The sequence below is a fragment of the Gigantopelta aegis genome, chromosome 6 (genome assembly GCF_016097555.1).
Source record: "Gigantopelta aegis isolate Gae_Host chromosome 6, Gae_host_genome, whole genome shotgun sequence".
In the NCBI taxonomy this organism is placed as follows: domain Eukaryota; kingdom Metazoa; phylum Mollusca; class Gastropoda; order Neomphalida; family Peltospiridae; genus Gigantopelta; species Gigantopelta aegis.
Window position 1 is genome coordinate 29,339,015 of NC_054704.1, and position 18,147 is coordinate 29,357,161.

Sequence of the window (18,147 nt, forward strand, 5' to 3'; positions counted from 1 at the left end):
TTGTATATAAAACACTAAACAGACTTACTCTTCAGCACCTCACAGACCCATTTAATCCAATATCATCAAAATATGAACTTTGTTCTGTTGATGATGGAAATCTGGAAGACTTTACCTTATGATGTTAACTTATATATAAATATCTGACATGCCTATATCCAGTTAAGATTCAAGCAATGATGTTAACAAATGTACTAGTTTAAATATATTTAAGAAAAAATGATTCAGACACTTCTTAGAAACATGATTGCTCTACTGCATAATTATCTTTTAACATCTTTTATCGTTGTATATATTGTACATACATGTACATGTATGGGGTTGTAGTTTTTTGGGGTTTTTTAGTAATTAATATTATTATTATTGTTATAATTAGTGAGAAGGCCTGAGGGAAGAATAGTCTAGACTAATTGGGCTACCTTCTATAAATAAATATGTTATTATTATTATCATTATCATCATTATTATTACTGCTTTTGATGTCATAAAATGATTTGCCTGTCTAACGCGACGAACTAGTGATCAAAATTACACAAATTATAGACAAATTACACTAAGATATATATTTCATTGAAATCAAAGCCAAAACTAAAATTATGACATTATTCCTCACTGTGTATGTGTATGTTTCAAGGGCAAGAAACCTGCTACATTTTTCCATTGGTAACGAGGGATCTTTTATATGCACCATCCAACAGACAGGATAGCACATACCCCAGCCTTTTATATACCATTCGTGGTGCACTGGTTAGAACGAGAAATAGCCCAATGGGCCGACCAATGAGTGGTCTTACACCTACTCATTGAGTTGTTAAAACTTGCTCTGGGTGGGAGCCGGTGCCAGGCTGCGAACCTTGTACCTACCAGCCTTATGTCCGATGGCTTAACCACGACACCATCGAGGCCTGTAATGAAAGAGTATTGTGGTGGTTGCTTTTATTATAGGCTTGTCAGCTGTGGACACATTCTTACGGATATTTAACAATACACTCAACACATTTTAATTACAAGTATATGGCATCAGACATATTGGTAATTAGAGAGGAAACCTGCTGCCACCACTCGGTGAGCTCTTTTTAATAATTAGCAGTAATCTTTTATATGCACTATTCCACAGACAGGATAGAATTTTGCACTAGCTAGAATAAGAAATAACCCACTAGGCTTAGAGACTCAAGTAGCCTAGAGACTCAAGTAGCCTTAAGACTGCAAGTCAGAACTAAGACAAAGTGGGAATTAGTTTTTGCTTTAATATTTAAACAAATTGTTTCTCAAGTCTCCATCTGTTATTGGATGTTTGTTTACAAATATTTTTTTACACAATAGGTAAAACAACTAAGTTACAGTAATGTAGGACATGTAAATTTCTCACCAGCACCTGGTATCATCACCAACATACCAAGCATTCTGAGAGTACTGCTAAAGCAATACATGTCCCCAACCAGGCTGAACAAATTTTTGTATCTCCTAAATTCAAGAGCAATAACTCTGTGAAAAAATGGTAACTTGCCATGAAAGTCAAACACAGCACATGAAAAAGCAAAACACAAAATTTCAGCTCCATGTCCGAGGCATTATGAAAAAATGTGGGAAAACTAATTTTCTTATCTCCTCGGTTCAAGGGCCATAACTCTCAAAAATTGGGAAATCGTCATGAAAATCAAACTTGATCTGTAACGGGACATTATTAAGCTATACAAAAAATTTCACAATATCTCAAAGCATTGTGAACAAAACATCCAGAAAACTATATGTGTGACAGACAGACGGACAGGCAGGCAAACATAAGGATGGAGATGAAACCTGTAGTCATCTCTGGTTGTACAGGTAGGAGACTGATAATTAGAAAACTGACTGGTAAATGGCCAATCTAATTAAAATTATCTCCACTATTACATGTGGATCTAACACTAGCCAGTTGGAGCTCATGTCCACCAATCAAAACCTTACTTGCAGAATCCTGCCAGTGATTTAAAAATAATTTGAAAACATTCCGAATTATCTTGAGGGTATACGACGTTTCATGTGAATTACGAATGCCTTATTTAGACCAGTAGAACTAATTTTAATCGGATTGCTAACAACACTGCGTAGTCCCCAATGTCCAGGTAACATTTCGTCTGTTAATAATAATTTAAATATTGACCAATCACACTTCGCCTTTTGTAACGTTATTTGGGAGCATACAAATTCTAAAAATATCGGGCGAGTCTATTTTAGTGGCCACAGTACAGCGAACCATACCAATGCGTACCATGTGGGTTATCAGTTTTCAATTTTACATTAAATTTTACATTAAAAATTATTTATTTATAAAAAAAATAAAAAATCACTCTTCAGTTTTACATTACAAATTATTTATTTTATAAAATAAAACATGTTTTAAGGCATTCGTAATTCACACGAAACAGGTCGTATACCCTCAGGATAATTCGGAATGTTTTCAAATTTTTAAATCACTGGCAGGATTCTGCAAGGTTTTGATTGGTGGACATAAGCTCCAACTGGCTGGTGTTAGATCCACATGTATGTAATTGTGGAGCTAATTTTAATTAGATTGGGTAAATGGCTCATTCATAATGGATGCAACATGTCACACACTGTGCAGTTACAAATGTGAATGAACTCTAACTGATGCACATCCCGACTGTAAAATCTAGCCAATCGTAAGACATGCACCAAATATGTAACAAACAAAGGATACTTTCATATATGGTTTTATTTATAGGATTTGTACATGCAATGTTGAAATTTGATGAACACAGTCCGTTTTTATAACTGTTTTACATGATGAATATGAGAATACAAGTTGGTAGAAATAAGTTTCATACAAAAGTGGCTACAACTAGTTTTAAAATTCTACCATATACACATATAATACACTGTAATAAATGTAATATATATCTTATATAATCAGTCTCCCTCATTAATACATACATGATATTTGTACAGTCAGTTGCCAATATATTCTACATGCAGGATAAGCACTTATAAATATTAATACCCCCATTATTGACATTTACAAAACATATTCTACAACATACACATAACTGGCAATAACAGACTATTAATGTATACCTTCACTGTCACCTGTCATTGGGTTCAGAGTCACTGATCCTAGGTTTGACCCTAGGTTTGCATAACATGCATTTGGAACTATATGTACTACAAACACCAGGATAACCTAAAACACTAAATTTGCCAAAAATTTACAATTTAACAGGTATTTTAATGGTACAAAAAGTTGTAATAGCCAAACATTTAACATTAAATTAGGGACAGGGCTTTTGACAAGCTTTGTTCAGACATGGGTCTCAAACTTGTGAGTCGAAACATTCCCTAATAACTTGGGACAGGGTTTTTAAACAAACTTTGTTCAGATTTGAGTCTCAAACTTGTGAGTCTAAAACTAACTTGAACCAAAGTACATGTATATACAATCACGTCCAAATTGAGTCTGGGCTGTACTCCAGCTGTTAACTAAATCAATACAAACTGTATACAACTGTATACAACTGTATCCATTATCTTAGGTTTCAGGATTTATTCTTGACCAACATTTAATCAGCAAAAGCCGACTACCATTTGAGACTTTAAATAGAGATAGAAAACTTCTGCTGCCTCTGACACATACAAAGATATATATTAGCACCATGGAACTAAAACAGCAGCAAGTAAACGAGAGAATAGCTAGAGAGATCAGTATATATATATTAATTTTTTTTACACCAGTCCAATATGCCTCCCACAACTGTTTCTTGTATAAATTTCCATTCCTGGTAGAATCAAGATATTTAAAGAAGAAAAAAAAAGGCTCTAAAATATATCCTTGCTAAATATCGGGTACAGTGGAGTTATTATTTATTAATTATTATTAAGTTTTTATTAACTCGGTGACATGTCATCGATAGTTGGCTTGTTAACATTTAACATGCACAGATCTAAATGATGTTTGAGCGTCAAACAGAATCCATAATGCCCATTGATTCTACTAAAAAAGTGCTACTCCAATCATCCATTATGGACTAGTTTTGATTGCAATATGCAGAAATTATGTTTTAGATTAAACAATGAACATGAAACTGAAACCATTAAAACAGTCATTACTGGAGTCTCGGTTTTCCCAGTGATGCCTAAACTCTCTGTTAGCAACACGACTGTACAGTTCTCCATAGACCTTTGTTTTTAATTCTGAATATTGTATATGGTTAAAAGGAATTTTGAATTCTTATATGAAAGCGACTGTTAGACAACTGATCAATAAATGGACAATATTATAAATAGTAAACACATTGGTCAAACAAGTGAACATTTGTAGGTAAAGCATTGCTATTATATCAGTTTTAAGCAACAATCTGTTTACAAGTTAAAATTACCAGTTAAAAAGGTTAACAACCTACATGTGTACTGGTGTTTGTTCATGAACATGCACACACACATGCACAAAAACACACATGAACCTATTTATTTGCTATTGTTATATATAGTATAAAATATCTCCCCAACAATGTTATAAATATTAATTAGGTAAATTATCCCCATTTCTACTAAAATAGTCAGAAGTATTAGTTAAAATTAATAAAAATCTCTCCTAATACCCAAAATGTAATACAGTGAAACATGTCTAAACCAGACCCTGAACAAATTGGAATCTTGTCAAAACCGGCCAAGTTTCATGGTCCCAAATTTTCTAAATTCTAAAATGTGACACTCTAAACACCGGATCCTGTCTAAATTGGATAGATATTAGGTCTCCAGCGTAATCTGGTTTAGACAGGTTTCACTGTATATGACTGTACTCGACAGAAACATTCTAGTTTCATGCCAGTCATCTTTTTATTCAGTACAAGCTTGTATTTATATAACAGAAGAGCATAGTAAACTTCTAAACCAGAGTTGAAAATTTTCCTACAAGACAAAAATTTCTCATGTTTTTTGTCTTAGTGTAAATCCCGTTTTGTACATGTAACAAACATGAATTTCTAGACGTAACAAGCATGAATTTCTAGACATTTCCTCACATTTACCAGTCTACACTATATTGCTAACCTCTTTAATGAGTAATCTGTATTTAAAGCCAGATGCTGTCAAAATTACTTACACTGTACAGTTCAATATAAATATGGGAAACATGATACATGTGCAAAGACAAAGGCAAAAATAGCACAACATTTTTTTGACATAACCAATCACACATACAGTATGTACAGAGAAAGCTTTGCATAAAACAGAATCACTTTGTACTTGAGTGTAATGTTTGTAAAATCATGAACGCAGCAGCAGAAATATACAAATAAAATCTGTTCATTCAAATGACCTGCCACATCACAACCACGTATTACATCACACTGCAAAACCGTCAAAATATTACACCATCCTAAAAGTAAACTGCTCTTGGCATTTTTAAATAAAAGGCACATGTTATCAGAAATCATGCATGATTGAAAAGTAGACAGCATTACTGAAAGTATTTGAACTTTCTATTACTTATTAAAAAAAAAGTATTGTTTTAACACCGATTTCATTATTAACAGTACAATACATATTTAGTACAATACATATTTAGTCTATAATAATAATAAAAAATTCACTTATTAAAGTTTAAGTTAAGTATTATACAACTGTATATGTATTGATAGTTATGAATGATATCAAAGGAGAATGACATATGATCCACAACTGCACAACAAAGGATATCAGAAATAAAATGTACATTCAGTAGCAGTATGTCAAAGAAAAATGTTATAATTGGTCTAAATAATTTATAACTGTTACAGTAACTGAAATTAAATACATTTCTGCAATGTCTACATTTTTCACTGTTATTTGGTGACTATTTGTCTACATAAACATGAAAATTTGTTTTCCTAAATTTTTTGTTGATGTACTAGTAGTAGTAGTGGTAGTCAATAATATAAGATTTTATAACACTTTTAAGCATTACTGCAAATATGTTTTCTTCAAAAAGGTTTTATTTTCTTATTTTTAGGAGTATACAAGTTCAACATTCTTCCCAATAACAATCAAGTTCATGTATATTTCTGTTAAGTTTTGTTCTAATTTAAAATCGGAGAGCTTGAAGATCTACCAAAAACTACATCCTAATATTAATGGTCGAATTATTTTAATTTCAAACATAACAACAGAAAAAAAGAAGAAGAGATATCAGAAACAAGAGTTAAGAAACGGAAATAGTTAAAATATCAATACATGTGAATTTTGACAGTTTCAACTCAAAATTATTTATCAATTTTTATCTAAAACTTATTTTAATATTTTTGTTTTTATTAAACATATTAATTATGGAAAGCTCAATGAGTAAATTTAATAAGTTTAAATTGTTATTATGCATTGCATTAACTTGCTTAAAAATAATTTCAATTGATGATTTTTTTTTAAAGTAATTCTCAACACAATTTTTCATTCCGTTCAGCTGCTAATTGAAATATTGTCATTACTCCAAATGAGACAAGTAATAAACTTAATCTCCTCTTAAATACACAACATTATTGTTTGTAGGAAACAACTATGTAATAAACTGTTCTTAAAAACACATTAAATAGCACTTTTATTATAGTTAAAGCCATTGGAATGTTTTGTATCAGCACTTGAAATTTGTTGCATAAAATTTGGGCATGGGTAGGACACAGTGCAAAATGTTAATGAATGAATACAATAGGTACCTAAAAATATTCATATATGATAATCATGTACTTCAGAAGAAAGAGAAAATAGCAACAGTGCATAAGATATACATATTATCTTTATGAACAATCTAAAATGTGCTAGGTTAGGTCTTTTTTAAAGGGCAATATTTTATGCATTCTATCTCTATAGAGTTTGTTGTTAAATAAAAAATGTCCTTCCTTCTATCTCTATATGTAGGTGTTTTGTTTCAAACAGTAAATGTGTATTTAAACAAAATAATACACAATGAACCCTCTCTTCTATATGTACGGCTTATTAATGAGGGTTAAAAAAAGTTGACAAAACATCTCATACGCAAAGGTGAAAAGGCACAGAGTAAAAAACGCTTTTTTAATTGAAAAATATTATAACATAAAAAAAGAAAAAATCTTCATAACATAACAGCTTTAACAAAAAAGTACATCTCACTAGCTACTATGACATAATGAAAACCAGGATAATTTAGCATACACCATGCTTATTAACATTTTCACATCTTATGAATATATTAACAAGTTCAACTTGCACATTTACAAATACACATGTCTCTATGTGTAGTATACAGTGTGAATATTGCAACTAATTGCGCTGTTTATATTCATGGTATATCATAATTTTAAGTATTTTAAAGCCAAATGTGGTTTTTGCATGATTAAAGAATCACAAGGCAACATCTAACATCACAGTATTGCTGTAAAACCCCCAAACCAGTTTTTATTGCTGCTCTATATCCATGTTTTCCCAACCTATCTGCAATCATATACCTCAACAATGCTTTGTGTCCATTTAGCAAAAGAAAGCTGAAGTGAAATCATGGTCTTCTCCACTCTTTACAAATATAGGACTACAAACAAAGCCTCACCCCATGTAACTAACCCCAACAAGAGAAAAACATTGACTTTTGTGAAACTGATGTGATCTTGCTGAGTTAACTACAATACCCGAAATACTAGTAATTACAATTACTACCATCAATTTTAAATTTATAGAGCAATAGATAAATAGGTAATAAATGGGTTTTAATTTAATAAGATGCTAAGCAACAAGTAATAATGGCTTCATTTTTCTTATTATTATTTTGTGAGGGTAGACGGACAAATTACAAATATGCAAGAATAAAGGCAAACATACTGAATAACAAGAACAAAGTTTCACATAAACTTACAATTCCTCGTTACTTCTCATCGGGACATTTAAATGGAACATACATGACAAAGCAATATTTAACACACTCTTTGTTGACGTCGTAAGGTATTTGGCACAGCTAAATGCTACACAGTTCCAGGACATACACAGATACACTGCATTCAACATATTTACATTGCAAACAAACCCATCTGGCACATAAAATCTCAATTTTTTTCTGTGAAGACTGGAATTAAAATTGTCCACAAATCCTGACAAAGGCAGGTATGCAAATCAACACAAACCTTATTTCAAACACAGCAAGTGAGCATAAAGCTTGAGGAAAAGATTACTAAGCTGAAAAAGACTTTATAAACTTAACCCGACAACATGGACATTTTCTTCATATATGTGATTTGTAATAAGCTGGGGGAAAAAAAATCATCTTTAAACTAAAAAAAAGAAAAATTATATATCAAATGTATATTGAGACCCTTATAGCCTTTTCTAAACATGGACAGTGAGTAAATTGAGATTATGTAGAAATCATTAAGGACATGGATATATAAATTTATTTTAAAAATAAAATAAAATAATGTATTTTCATCTTTGTGGTCAATTCCTTCTAACAGTTTCATCTATCTAGGACTTACAGTTTGTAAAAAATGGAGCTAGACACAAACTTTACCTCGAGTTGAAAACAAAGGTTGATGGCACTGACATCATAGTCGAAAAAGTAATACATAAATCTTGCCTTTTTACTTCATCATGGCAAGACAAAAATTAAATAATAATAATAATAAAACTCTTGAAGCTGCACATATTATAAAAATAAATATACTTTCTGAAATTCTGTTTTGAGGGGGTTGGGGTATATACACTTTTCAGAATTGCATGAAAGACATCATACACATTTCAAAGGACAGTTCCTTTTGAATTACATCATACAATTTATTACCCCAGTGGTCACTCATAATGGGGAAAATATTTTTCATATTTTCTCAGTGAGAAATATTCTGCATTGGTGTAACGAACAATACTACTGGACAATTGAGATTACAAGCCAACGATGTTGGTACTAAATATGATGACATCACAATTTGTCAAACACAACATGATGTCTCATAATTTAAAGCATTTGCATTTAGTATGATTTACAGCTGTTTTCATTGTTAAATTTGTAGTAAAATGTTATTTTAATGCAATTCAATATAGATGTTTTTTAACAGAATAAGCAAAAGTTTCGTTTTTTAATACTAAGTATTATCTGTGAATGTGATTAAAATACAAATTTATAGCAATACTCAGAACAGTGTGTAAATTGACTTACATCATACTTGTAGGTGTGTGAATATCGAAAATAAAAGGCTATTAAAAAAATATATAGCTGAGGTAATAAATAGAATAACCAGTTATGTCCCTCATGAAATAATTTTCATTTGTCACTTGCTAAAGCATGTGACAAATGAAAATTATTTCACTCAGATCATAAATTTAATAACTGGTAACTCATTTATTATCCTGTATGTGCAGAGGTTTAAATAATCAGAGCTTTTAGACAGATTACATAGTCACCTAGGATGCAGCAATTATGTTTATAATTGATGTAGATTTATAGCCTTAACATTAACTTAACCAAAGTCACAAGGCAACACAATTAAAAGCTTTTCTATGACATGGAATATGGTACCTTAAACTTTGTGTTTGTACTCTGAATGAGGCAACAACTTTAAGCAAAGCACATATTTTGATAGAGCAGATACAACATGCAGTTGAAACTTTTACATAACATTATGCACAAATTTAAGGGCTTTCTTTAAAAAAGAAAGAGAGAAAAAACCACCAAATAGTTTCACCAAAAGGGTTCAACAGCTGTACAACTAGAGATGGAATGCAACATTCACATTGAGATATGAACACTGGAAGACAATATAAAATCTTATGAGACAAAAATATAAAAGGTACAGTTAATATATGAGGTGTACGGTGTACAATACTTAGTACACGACCTTATGAACGGCCAGCCAAAAACAATGGTTTTGGACTGAATAAAAAGTGTAAAAAGCTCAATAAACAGCCTTTTTAAACACTATATATGCACATTATATATGAAATTCTAAATATTCACTTAACATTTTGTACATTATATATTCACCATATTGACAGAAATGGCAAAAAAGGGTGCATTTTTCAAACTGTTTTTTATAAATATAACTCATCAAAATAATTTTATTTTTGTGATCATCCATAAATTGAAATCTAAAAAATTCTTTGTTTTCTTTCATTTTCAAAACCATTTACCTTTTTGTTATTTTACTGCGGGAAATAGGTGTGCCATTTATTATGTGAAATATTTAATTATGTGCACTGAATTATTTGTATGTAGTCTACCTATTTTAGAGATTCAAATCATTCTCTTTTAAAAAAAAAAATATTTAGTGTTTACACCATTTCTTTTTATTTGGACTGATAAATTAAGTGTTTTACCTAAATAGTGGTTAAACACCATAAAATATTCACAAATAGAAGAGAATAATATTTTCTAATGCCTTTTTTCATTCATTAAATTTTTTTATTATAGAGGCCGAGTGTTTTTAATAAAGGCTGCCATATTTTTGTTTACTTTAAACTTGTGATGCAGAGCTTACCCTTTTAGCAGCTAAGCCTAATTTTAAAGTGACTTGAATACATCATCTCAGATTTTGATTAAATTAAATTTTTCTTCAGTGTTCACATAAAATGAACACATAAAATATTCGTTCCAGGTTATACCCTATTAATTTTGATATACAAGATCCACAAGTTTAATAATTATTCACATACTTAAATAAGACTGACGTAATTACTTATTTAAAACAAAAGTGTGTGTAAAAAAGAAAACAAAAAAGTACTTAATCACAATGTTAATAGCCAAAGTATCTAAATTTGTAGAGACAACTTAACAATAAGCCTTCAAGTTCATGACTTTAATTAATTAAACACAAAGCATCAGAAGTGTGTTAAGTGTTACTGGGCACTGAAATAGCCATTTCCATTAGTCTTACTTGATGTTTCACCTTAACCCTACTATTAATCTGTACTTGCGACTGTCACAATTGGCAACGGCTGCCATTACAACCTCAGTAATCACACATCTCAACAAAACTTAGCAAGTCAATCTGGCTCATATCCGAGATGCCATTTGTTTCTAACTTCCATTGATTAAGCAACTATTACTATAAACCATACCACACTATTGAATACTCCCTAATAACATGAGTGATATGCACATTCCATAAGCCAGCCAACAATGATATCAGTGTTAAAAATAACATTATGCAGACCAATTTAGTTTGGTGTATGAGAATGCACTGAAGAGTGACAAAAACATGTTCCGTATTTATGAGATGAGTGAACAACTCCTCAGATATCCGATCTTGGCGGCGTCTTCTCAGCACAATGCACTATTCTTGTCAAGCTGGTTAATGTCAAGCTGGTTATATAAGCCATTGTTGAGAACTGAACCATATAGAGTTTTCTCTCGTAACCAGCCTCAAGGGCGAGAGTTGGGAGGGAGTGTTGCGGATTTCGCTGCTAGTGCATGTCTCTGCTGGGGACCATAAGAAGAATACTGCTTAGCACCTCTTGCTGAGCTGCAAGTCAAAATCAGACAATATTAATAGTGAAAGGAAAGGAATTAATATTTATTTTAACAACACTTCAGCACATTTTTAGCACATTTTAAAAGTTCGTGAAGCCCATTTTAAAACTAAAAGTGAAAATGATCTTAAAACAGTGGAAAATTATACCAGTTAAATAAAGGTGATTTTTCCTAATTTCAGATTAAATCCAGTCTACTTTGTGAACATTATGTTATGCAAACAAAAGCTAAAATCAGATAACAAGCTGAAAGTTATTTTTATTATCCATGTGGTTCAAAATAACCGAGTTAATAATAATCATACGAAGCATGTGTAATAACAAGTGCAATGACGTAATTTTGGGAAGCGACATCATAACATTCTCCAGTCCTAGTTCAGATGGTGCATTTGAAGCCTCCTAGTTGTGGCTGAAACATTTTGAGTTGGGTCTTGTTATTCACAAAGAAAACAACAATAATAATATGGATAATAAAGAAATTATTACACTCGCGTGTGAGTCGTACTGACTTTATGAAACTCGTGTCAGGATTCATGTATTACCCTCGCTCTCACTCGAGCAATACAAAAATCCTGACACTCATTTGGTAAAACCAGTATGACACACAAGCTCGTATAATAATCTCTGTTTAATACATGGCTTTTTCAATACTGTGACATTCCGTCAAAAGAAAAATGAGAAAGAGAGCGAGTAAACCCACTTCTGCATATATCTACTCAACCGATAATAAAAACTCTATTAAGGTGCCCATATCCACTGAAGGTTCAGGCAACCGATAAAACAGCAATGAATCTTTTATATGCACCTGAGGTAACTACCACTAAGCCATTCCTTTAAGATTGGAGCAATACAAACACCTACCTGAGATTTCCTGAACTAATTATTCCAGTTGAACTGACTTTCTTGCTGAGATGCGTGACCCACTTTCTTTGTTTTTCAGAAGACTCTGCTAACAACAGCATCTCTTTGGCTGGAATACCTGAATCATAGTTCACTACAGGAAGACAGAAAAAATTAATTAGTATATATATGTTTTAGGTTATCTATGAAAAATCAATAAACTATATTTAACATATATTGAACTGCATGTTGTTTTATAGGAGTATACTGATGCATTTAGTGTAAACATAAGTAACATTAACCAACCTTTGCAGTAAGCAATGAATTCTTCATTTTTATCATAATGATCTTTATGGACTTTAACATGGCAATCTGTGAAAATAAAAAAAGGACATGTATATAAATATATAAATAAAACAAGATGAAATCTACCCTAAAATACATGGATCATTTTAGGGTATTTTTGTTTGGACTAATTTAGCATGATCACTAAATGCTTTATAAAGATCTCCACGAAAACAGTGTAAAAAATGTAACTCTTTTGATGTAGTATCTTAAATATTTGAACCCAGTGCAAATAATAAAGATGAAACAAAGATGAAACAATCCATAATATTGTAAAATACTGCAAGTATTTTTGAAATTGTCAGATAAAAATTGATGACATTCAAATAAACTTAATACATTATTCACTAATAAACAGACTGGACTTGATGAATACATACGCTTGCACTCTAAGGCAGGTGGTGGGTGCAGCATATGCCACAAGGTTTTGTTACAGGAATCACATGTAGCTGGAGTACGGAAGTGCAGTGGGAAGAAGTCATGACCTTTGTACAAGATCACACCTGCTCTATCCTGTAAGATTCATAGCACAATCGTTTATTAAAATTATTGTTAATAATGCTCAATGCATGTGAACAGATGGTAACAAACAAAGCAGTCATGTCCCAAGGAGATATGCTGTTTGCAAGATCAAGATTAATGTTACTAATTGCATTCAGATATTTGAGGCAAATTTGAAAATCTGACAATATGTAATTACAATATGTAATTACTATCATGTTACTATGTTCCAAAATGTTCCATATTTTTCTGCCCAGTTTACATAAATACATTAACAACCAACATTTATGATGCAGGTGGTTAGAAATAGAATTGTGAGAAAATTCTTATTTTTGTAAAGAAAACTGGTTAAAAATGGTAGCAATGTACAGACAAACATTTTGGCCTCTCTTCTCTATGAATGAATGTTCAACAATACCCTGACACAACAGAAATTCGACTATTCGATATAAGAGAAAGGTATATGAACAAATTAAATACAGACATCCTATGAATAATGTTTAAAAGCTGCTATGCAATAACCCTGACTGACTAAAGCAAACAACAGACCTGGATCAGTTCTTGAGGGTGGTCTTCTGGTTTTCTGTTTTCTCCCTCTGAAGCATATAGCACCTGTAACAATATAACATCAACATTTAGGTCTTTGAGTTCTGAAAACAAACAGTTTTACTTTAAATAAAACAATAAATAAAAATATTTTGAAACTTAAAAATAAACTGATTTTTCAAATTAAAAAAGTGAACCAACAGGTAAGATTCTACGTTTTAAGTAAATTTCTTTACTAGGCAAATTTTTTAAAAATATCTTTTATGTTACTAACACTGTTCTTTTTTTATTATTATGTTGAATTACATACTGTCAGGTAACCCTCGATTTTCAATGCATTTATGAATTTCAATCCGTACCTGGAATATTCTTGGTATATCTTTTGCATCTGCCCTATATACGTCCCCTTGTGTAACTGGTCTCACATGGAATAATTTACTGCAAAATTTTTTAAATAATAATAAAAATAAATAAGACAGAAAGAAACAGACAACGATGCTAATACATATTATTAAAACTAAGGCAGTGCATCTTGGAGAATATCTTTTTATTCATAATAACATCAGCTTACCATAAGGGTAATTATTATTATAGTTACACCAATGTTCTGTTGAGAATATTTTTTTCGGAAGATTCCAAAGATAATGGACAAAGAAATCTTTGGTAATAGTTTCGTTAAATATTTTTGAAATTTGAATTCAAATTAATAAGACCTAAAAAAAGAAAAAGAAAGAAAAGACAGACAAATACTCACTCTATATCTAATACTAAAACTGGCTGAGCATTCTGTTTATCATTTTCTGTGTTGTAGAACAGTATTTTTCGACTGCTCACGACAACATACTGTTTCCGCCAGCCATATTTCTTGATATTCTGTTTGTTTGGGATGGCCAGCCACCCCTCCATGTAGTTATCTGCAACAACAAACATCAGTTAAACACACAGTTCATCTTACAAAATTACTAATTGTCCAATATAAGGTAATTTCACACTGAATAAAGTGCTTTATTGTTTTCCTACCAAATGTTAAATCATTTTATTTTCAAGACCTTTGAGGCGTTTATCTAGAAATGTTTACCTAATTTCACATATACTGTATTATTTTATTTTAAAAGTTTTAAAGGGGATGTTCAGAGTTTGGTACCATGTTTAAATGTTGCCAACTAACAAAGACATTTTAATGACTAAAACTGAATATTACATAGATTTTTCTACAAAAAATATAAGATGTGTTTCTGATCGACTTAGTGCTTGCACTAGGTCAAACTTCATTTTCTAACATAGATTTTTTCATAAGTACAAAATTACTGGAAGAGCATAATCCAGTTTGTGCTCCTTACAAAACATTATAACAACCAAAAACACTGAATATACAAATACTAATATTCTAAATAAGAAATTGTATTTAGTATGTAATTTTAGTCATTAAAAAGATTTTATTAATTGGAAACATCTTATAATGGCAGCAAACTCGATACAGTCTCATTAAGCTGGTGTAGTGACAACCTACCATTCTCCTCAGTTGTGGTGTCATCAAGGTTACCACTGTTGACCGACACAGAGTCGATGTTGGCATAGTTGAGTTTCATTCTCAACTGTTCAATCTCAGAGTCTTTGGCATCAAGTTCCAACTGCAGCTTCTGTCTGGCTTGTCCTTCCTCATATACACTCTGCTGAAATTCAGCAATTTCTCGCTGCATCTTTGCAACCATTTTGTTGTATTTCTCCTTTTCCTAAAAACGTTTAAAGAAAAAATTAAATGTTTAACCAAATCTAAACTTACAGATGAAAGAATGAATGCATGACAAACTTAAGCTGAAGGTTTGATGATACACTTTAGAATGAAACAGATGTTTTGTTTTAGAAAATCCAAACTTAAAACCCCCAGCAATTTTGAGAAATGAAATGAACAGTCCATTTACATTATCATTAAATGACACATATGTAACAGGAATATGTAATAAACTTGGATTGTTTTCTGTTTTTAAAAATACTTAGCTGGACCTCTAACATTTAGCCCCATTATCTTAGACTGAAAAGAAAAATCAGTGAGTACTGCATGCAAATGCCAATCCTGTTTGAGAGTGAACTGCATGATGTAGTCAACTGACCATTGTGAGTTCCTGCTGAAGTTTCCTGCTCTCCTTCTCCTTCCTCTTGAGGTCTGCTCCCAGTGACTTGTCACGCTTCTTGTCATGGCTGCTGAATTCTTTTCTGTTCATGATTTCAGCCAGTTTATTCACAGCCTGTAATAGTGATTGGTAAACTTAAGAGAAGGACGAAGTTTAAACTATACTGCACATGGAGTAAGTGTGCGAAGGTAGGCAAGTGAAAGGCAACTGTCTTCCAATGCCCACCATCTACAGTGTAACATACGAACTTCAGCTAATCCAAGAAAAAGATAAAAAAGTTAATGCCACACAACCCACCCTAGCCTAAAACACCAGGGCCCATGCTTATAAAACTAAAAATCTAGACTTTAATAAAGTCCAGACTCTAACGTAATGCTATTTGAATGGCGTTGCCATGATGTTAAAGTCTGGACTTTATGAAAGTCTAGACTTTAAGGTTTGCAAGCACGGGGCCAGCTCTAATAGATAATCAAGCAAAAGGAATGTTTAGTGGCACATTTTGTATCTACAGCCATTAGTAGTCCAATATCGTGATTTTACAAATAGGAGAAACCCGCTTCCATCACAAATGATACCCTCAAAGATTAGCAGCATAGGATCTAATTTCTCACAGATGGAGTAGCAAATATCCTTGATATACCAGTTGTGAAGCACTGGTTGGAATGGATTAAAGAGAAGGTTCAATCCTTAGAACCACTGAACCTGAACTATATCCTGCCAAGATGCAGTCGGGCTACTAAAAAATTTTTACTTGTCCAGTACAAGTAATAAATCAAAATATGTATTTTCACTCTCCCATTTTAAAATATTTCTAAATTTAGTCTTTTACTTTTTTACTGTTACTTATCTAATTACTTGGAAAATTAAAACAAACCTGTGTTTTCTTGATTCTTTCATCCTCCAACTGCTTTCTAAGTTTCATCATTTCAGACTGTTGAGAACTATTGATATCTGAAAAGAAATTGTTAAAATATAATCTATGTTCATTGTCAATAATGGTAAAAAACTAAAGTAGACCATTCTCAAAAGTTACACATAAAAATAGGAAACAACAACGATTCCACTGCATCTGCACAGACATGCACATTTAAAGGATGTGAAATAGATCAATGTATTTAGCATATATTTGTTTCCAATGAACAAGCATTTCAGTCAGCAGCAATCAACACAATTTCTATCCCCTCAGTGTTTATAACATGTTCTAATTTCTTATATCCATAAATTGTATGTAGAATCATGGCCTAACAATGAAAGCAGATGTAGCTGATTAAAAGTTATCAACTTCAGTTCAAGGACAATTGTTTATCTTTTCATAGCTCTGTGACTGTATGATCACAAAGAAATCCCACCTTCAGACAATTTCTTGATCTTATTGTTGAGGTCATCTTTGTCGGTCTGAAGCTTTTCAATATTGGTACCATAATCTCTCTTTGTATCTTCCAACTGAAAAACAGAGTAACCCTGTCAATAATATAATCAAATCAAGGTATTTAGTAGATGTAATTTACTAGATGATACAACTGACAATTTGGCAAAAAGAAAGAATAAGACCCAAAAAATAGTTTCAAGAAAATAAGACACAATATAATTTGGATTTGAAAAAAATTAAATAAAAAAATTAAATAAAAATAAAAATAAAATTAAGTGCTATTATATCTAGGCCATTATATTGAAACCAATATGTTTATCAGATGTAGTTTACAAGATTCTACAACTGACAATTTTCAAAAAAAAGATGGAAACCCCCACAAGATCCAACATTTTTTTTTTTTTTTAAAGTAAAAATAGAAAGAAATCCAATATCTGGGCCAAAGTTAACAATATCTAGACCAAAGTTAAATAGATGCTCACTATTTTAATGGACTTTACATTACAAAAAGGTGACACATTTAACACTCGGAAATTTGCTTTGGCTCAACCCTGCTTATGACACTTAACATACCAGTGTAGCAAAGAGATCTTCAACAAAGTAAATACTACCCACCAAACTGATCATAGATTCCTTCTTGGACATGTCGTTCTTGAAGCGAGACATCAGTTCTTTGATCTCCAATTCCAACATAGTCTTCTCTTTTTCAACATCGGACAGCTGCTCTTCTGCTATCTGGCGGGCCAGCTGCTCCGAGTCGGCTTTAGCCAGGGCCAGCTGCAGCTGAGCACCAATAGAATCTCTGTCAAAATGAAACCCACATGCAACATTATTTTTATCAACAGAAATACAAAATATGATTTCAAATAAATATAAAACACAATCGACATGAGAATTGATGGTTTATTTGGCATAGTTTCACTTTTTAAAACCAAATACAACAAAATGCTAAGTGTTAACATG

The 18,147-nt window shown here is 31.7% G+C and overlaps 1 protein-coding gene across 1 annotated transcript in view; it reads right to left on the reverse strand.

Moving 5' to 3' along the window:
- Positions 1-2,701: 2,701 nt before the first annotated feature.
- The window catches only part of LOC121376137 (rho-associated protein kinase 2-like), a 74,864-nt gene continuing 59,418 nt past the window's right edge, over positions 2,702-18,147 (reverse strand). The window contains exons 23-34 of the mRNA XM_041503939.1: positions 17,800-17,986; positions 17,165-17,258; positions 16,690-16,766; positions 15,795-15,929; positions 15,194-15,416; positions 14,438-14,597; positions 14,043-14,121; positions 13,687-13,749; positions 13,017-13,149; positions 12,598-12,663; positions 12,313-12,445; positions 2,702-11,444 (exon numbers count right to left, since the gene is read on the reverse strand). Coding sequence (XP_041359873.1) covers positions 11,345-11,444; positions 12,313-12,445; positions 12,598-12,663; positions 13,017-13,149; positions 13,687-13,749; positions 14,043-14,121; positions 14,438-14,597; positions 15,194-15,416; positions 15,795-15,929; positions 16,690-16,766; positions 17,165-17,258; positions 17,800-17,986 — 1,450 coding nt within the window. The 3' untranslated portion in view covers positions 2,702-11,344. The remainder of the gene's footprint in view (positions 11,445-12,312; positions 12,446-12,597; positions 12,664-13,016; positions 13,150-13,686; positions 13,750-14,042; positions 14,122-14,437; positions 14,598-15,193; positions 15,417-15,794; positions 15,930-16,689; positions 16,767-17,164; positions 17,259-17,799; positions 17,987-18,147) is intronic.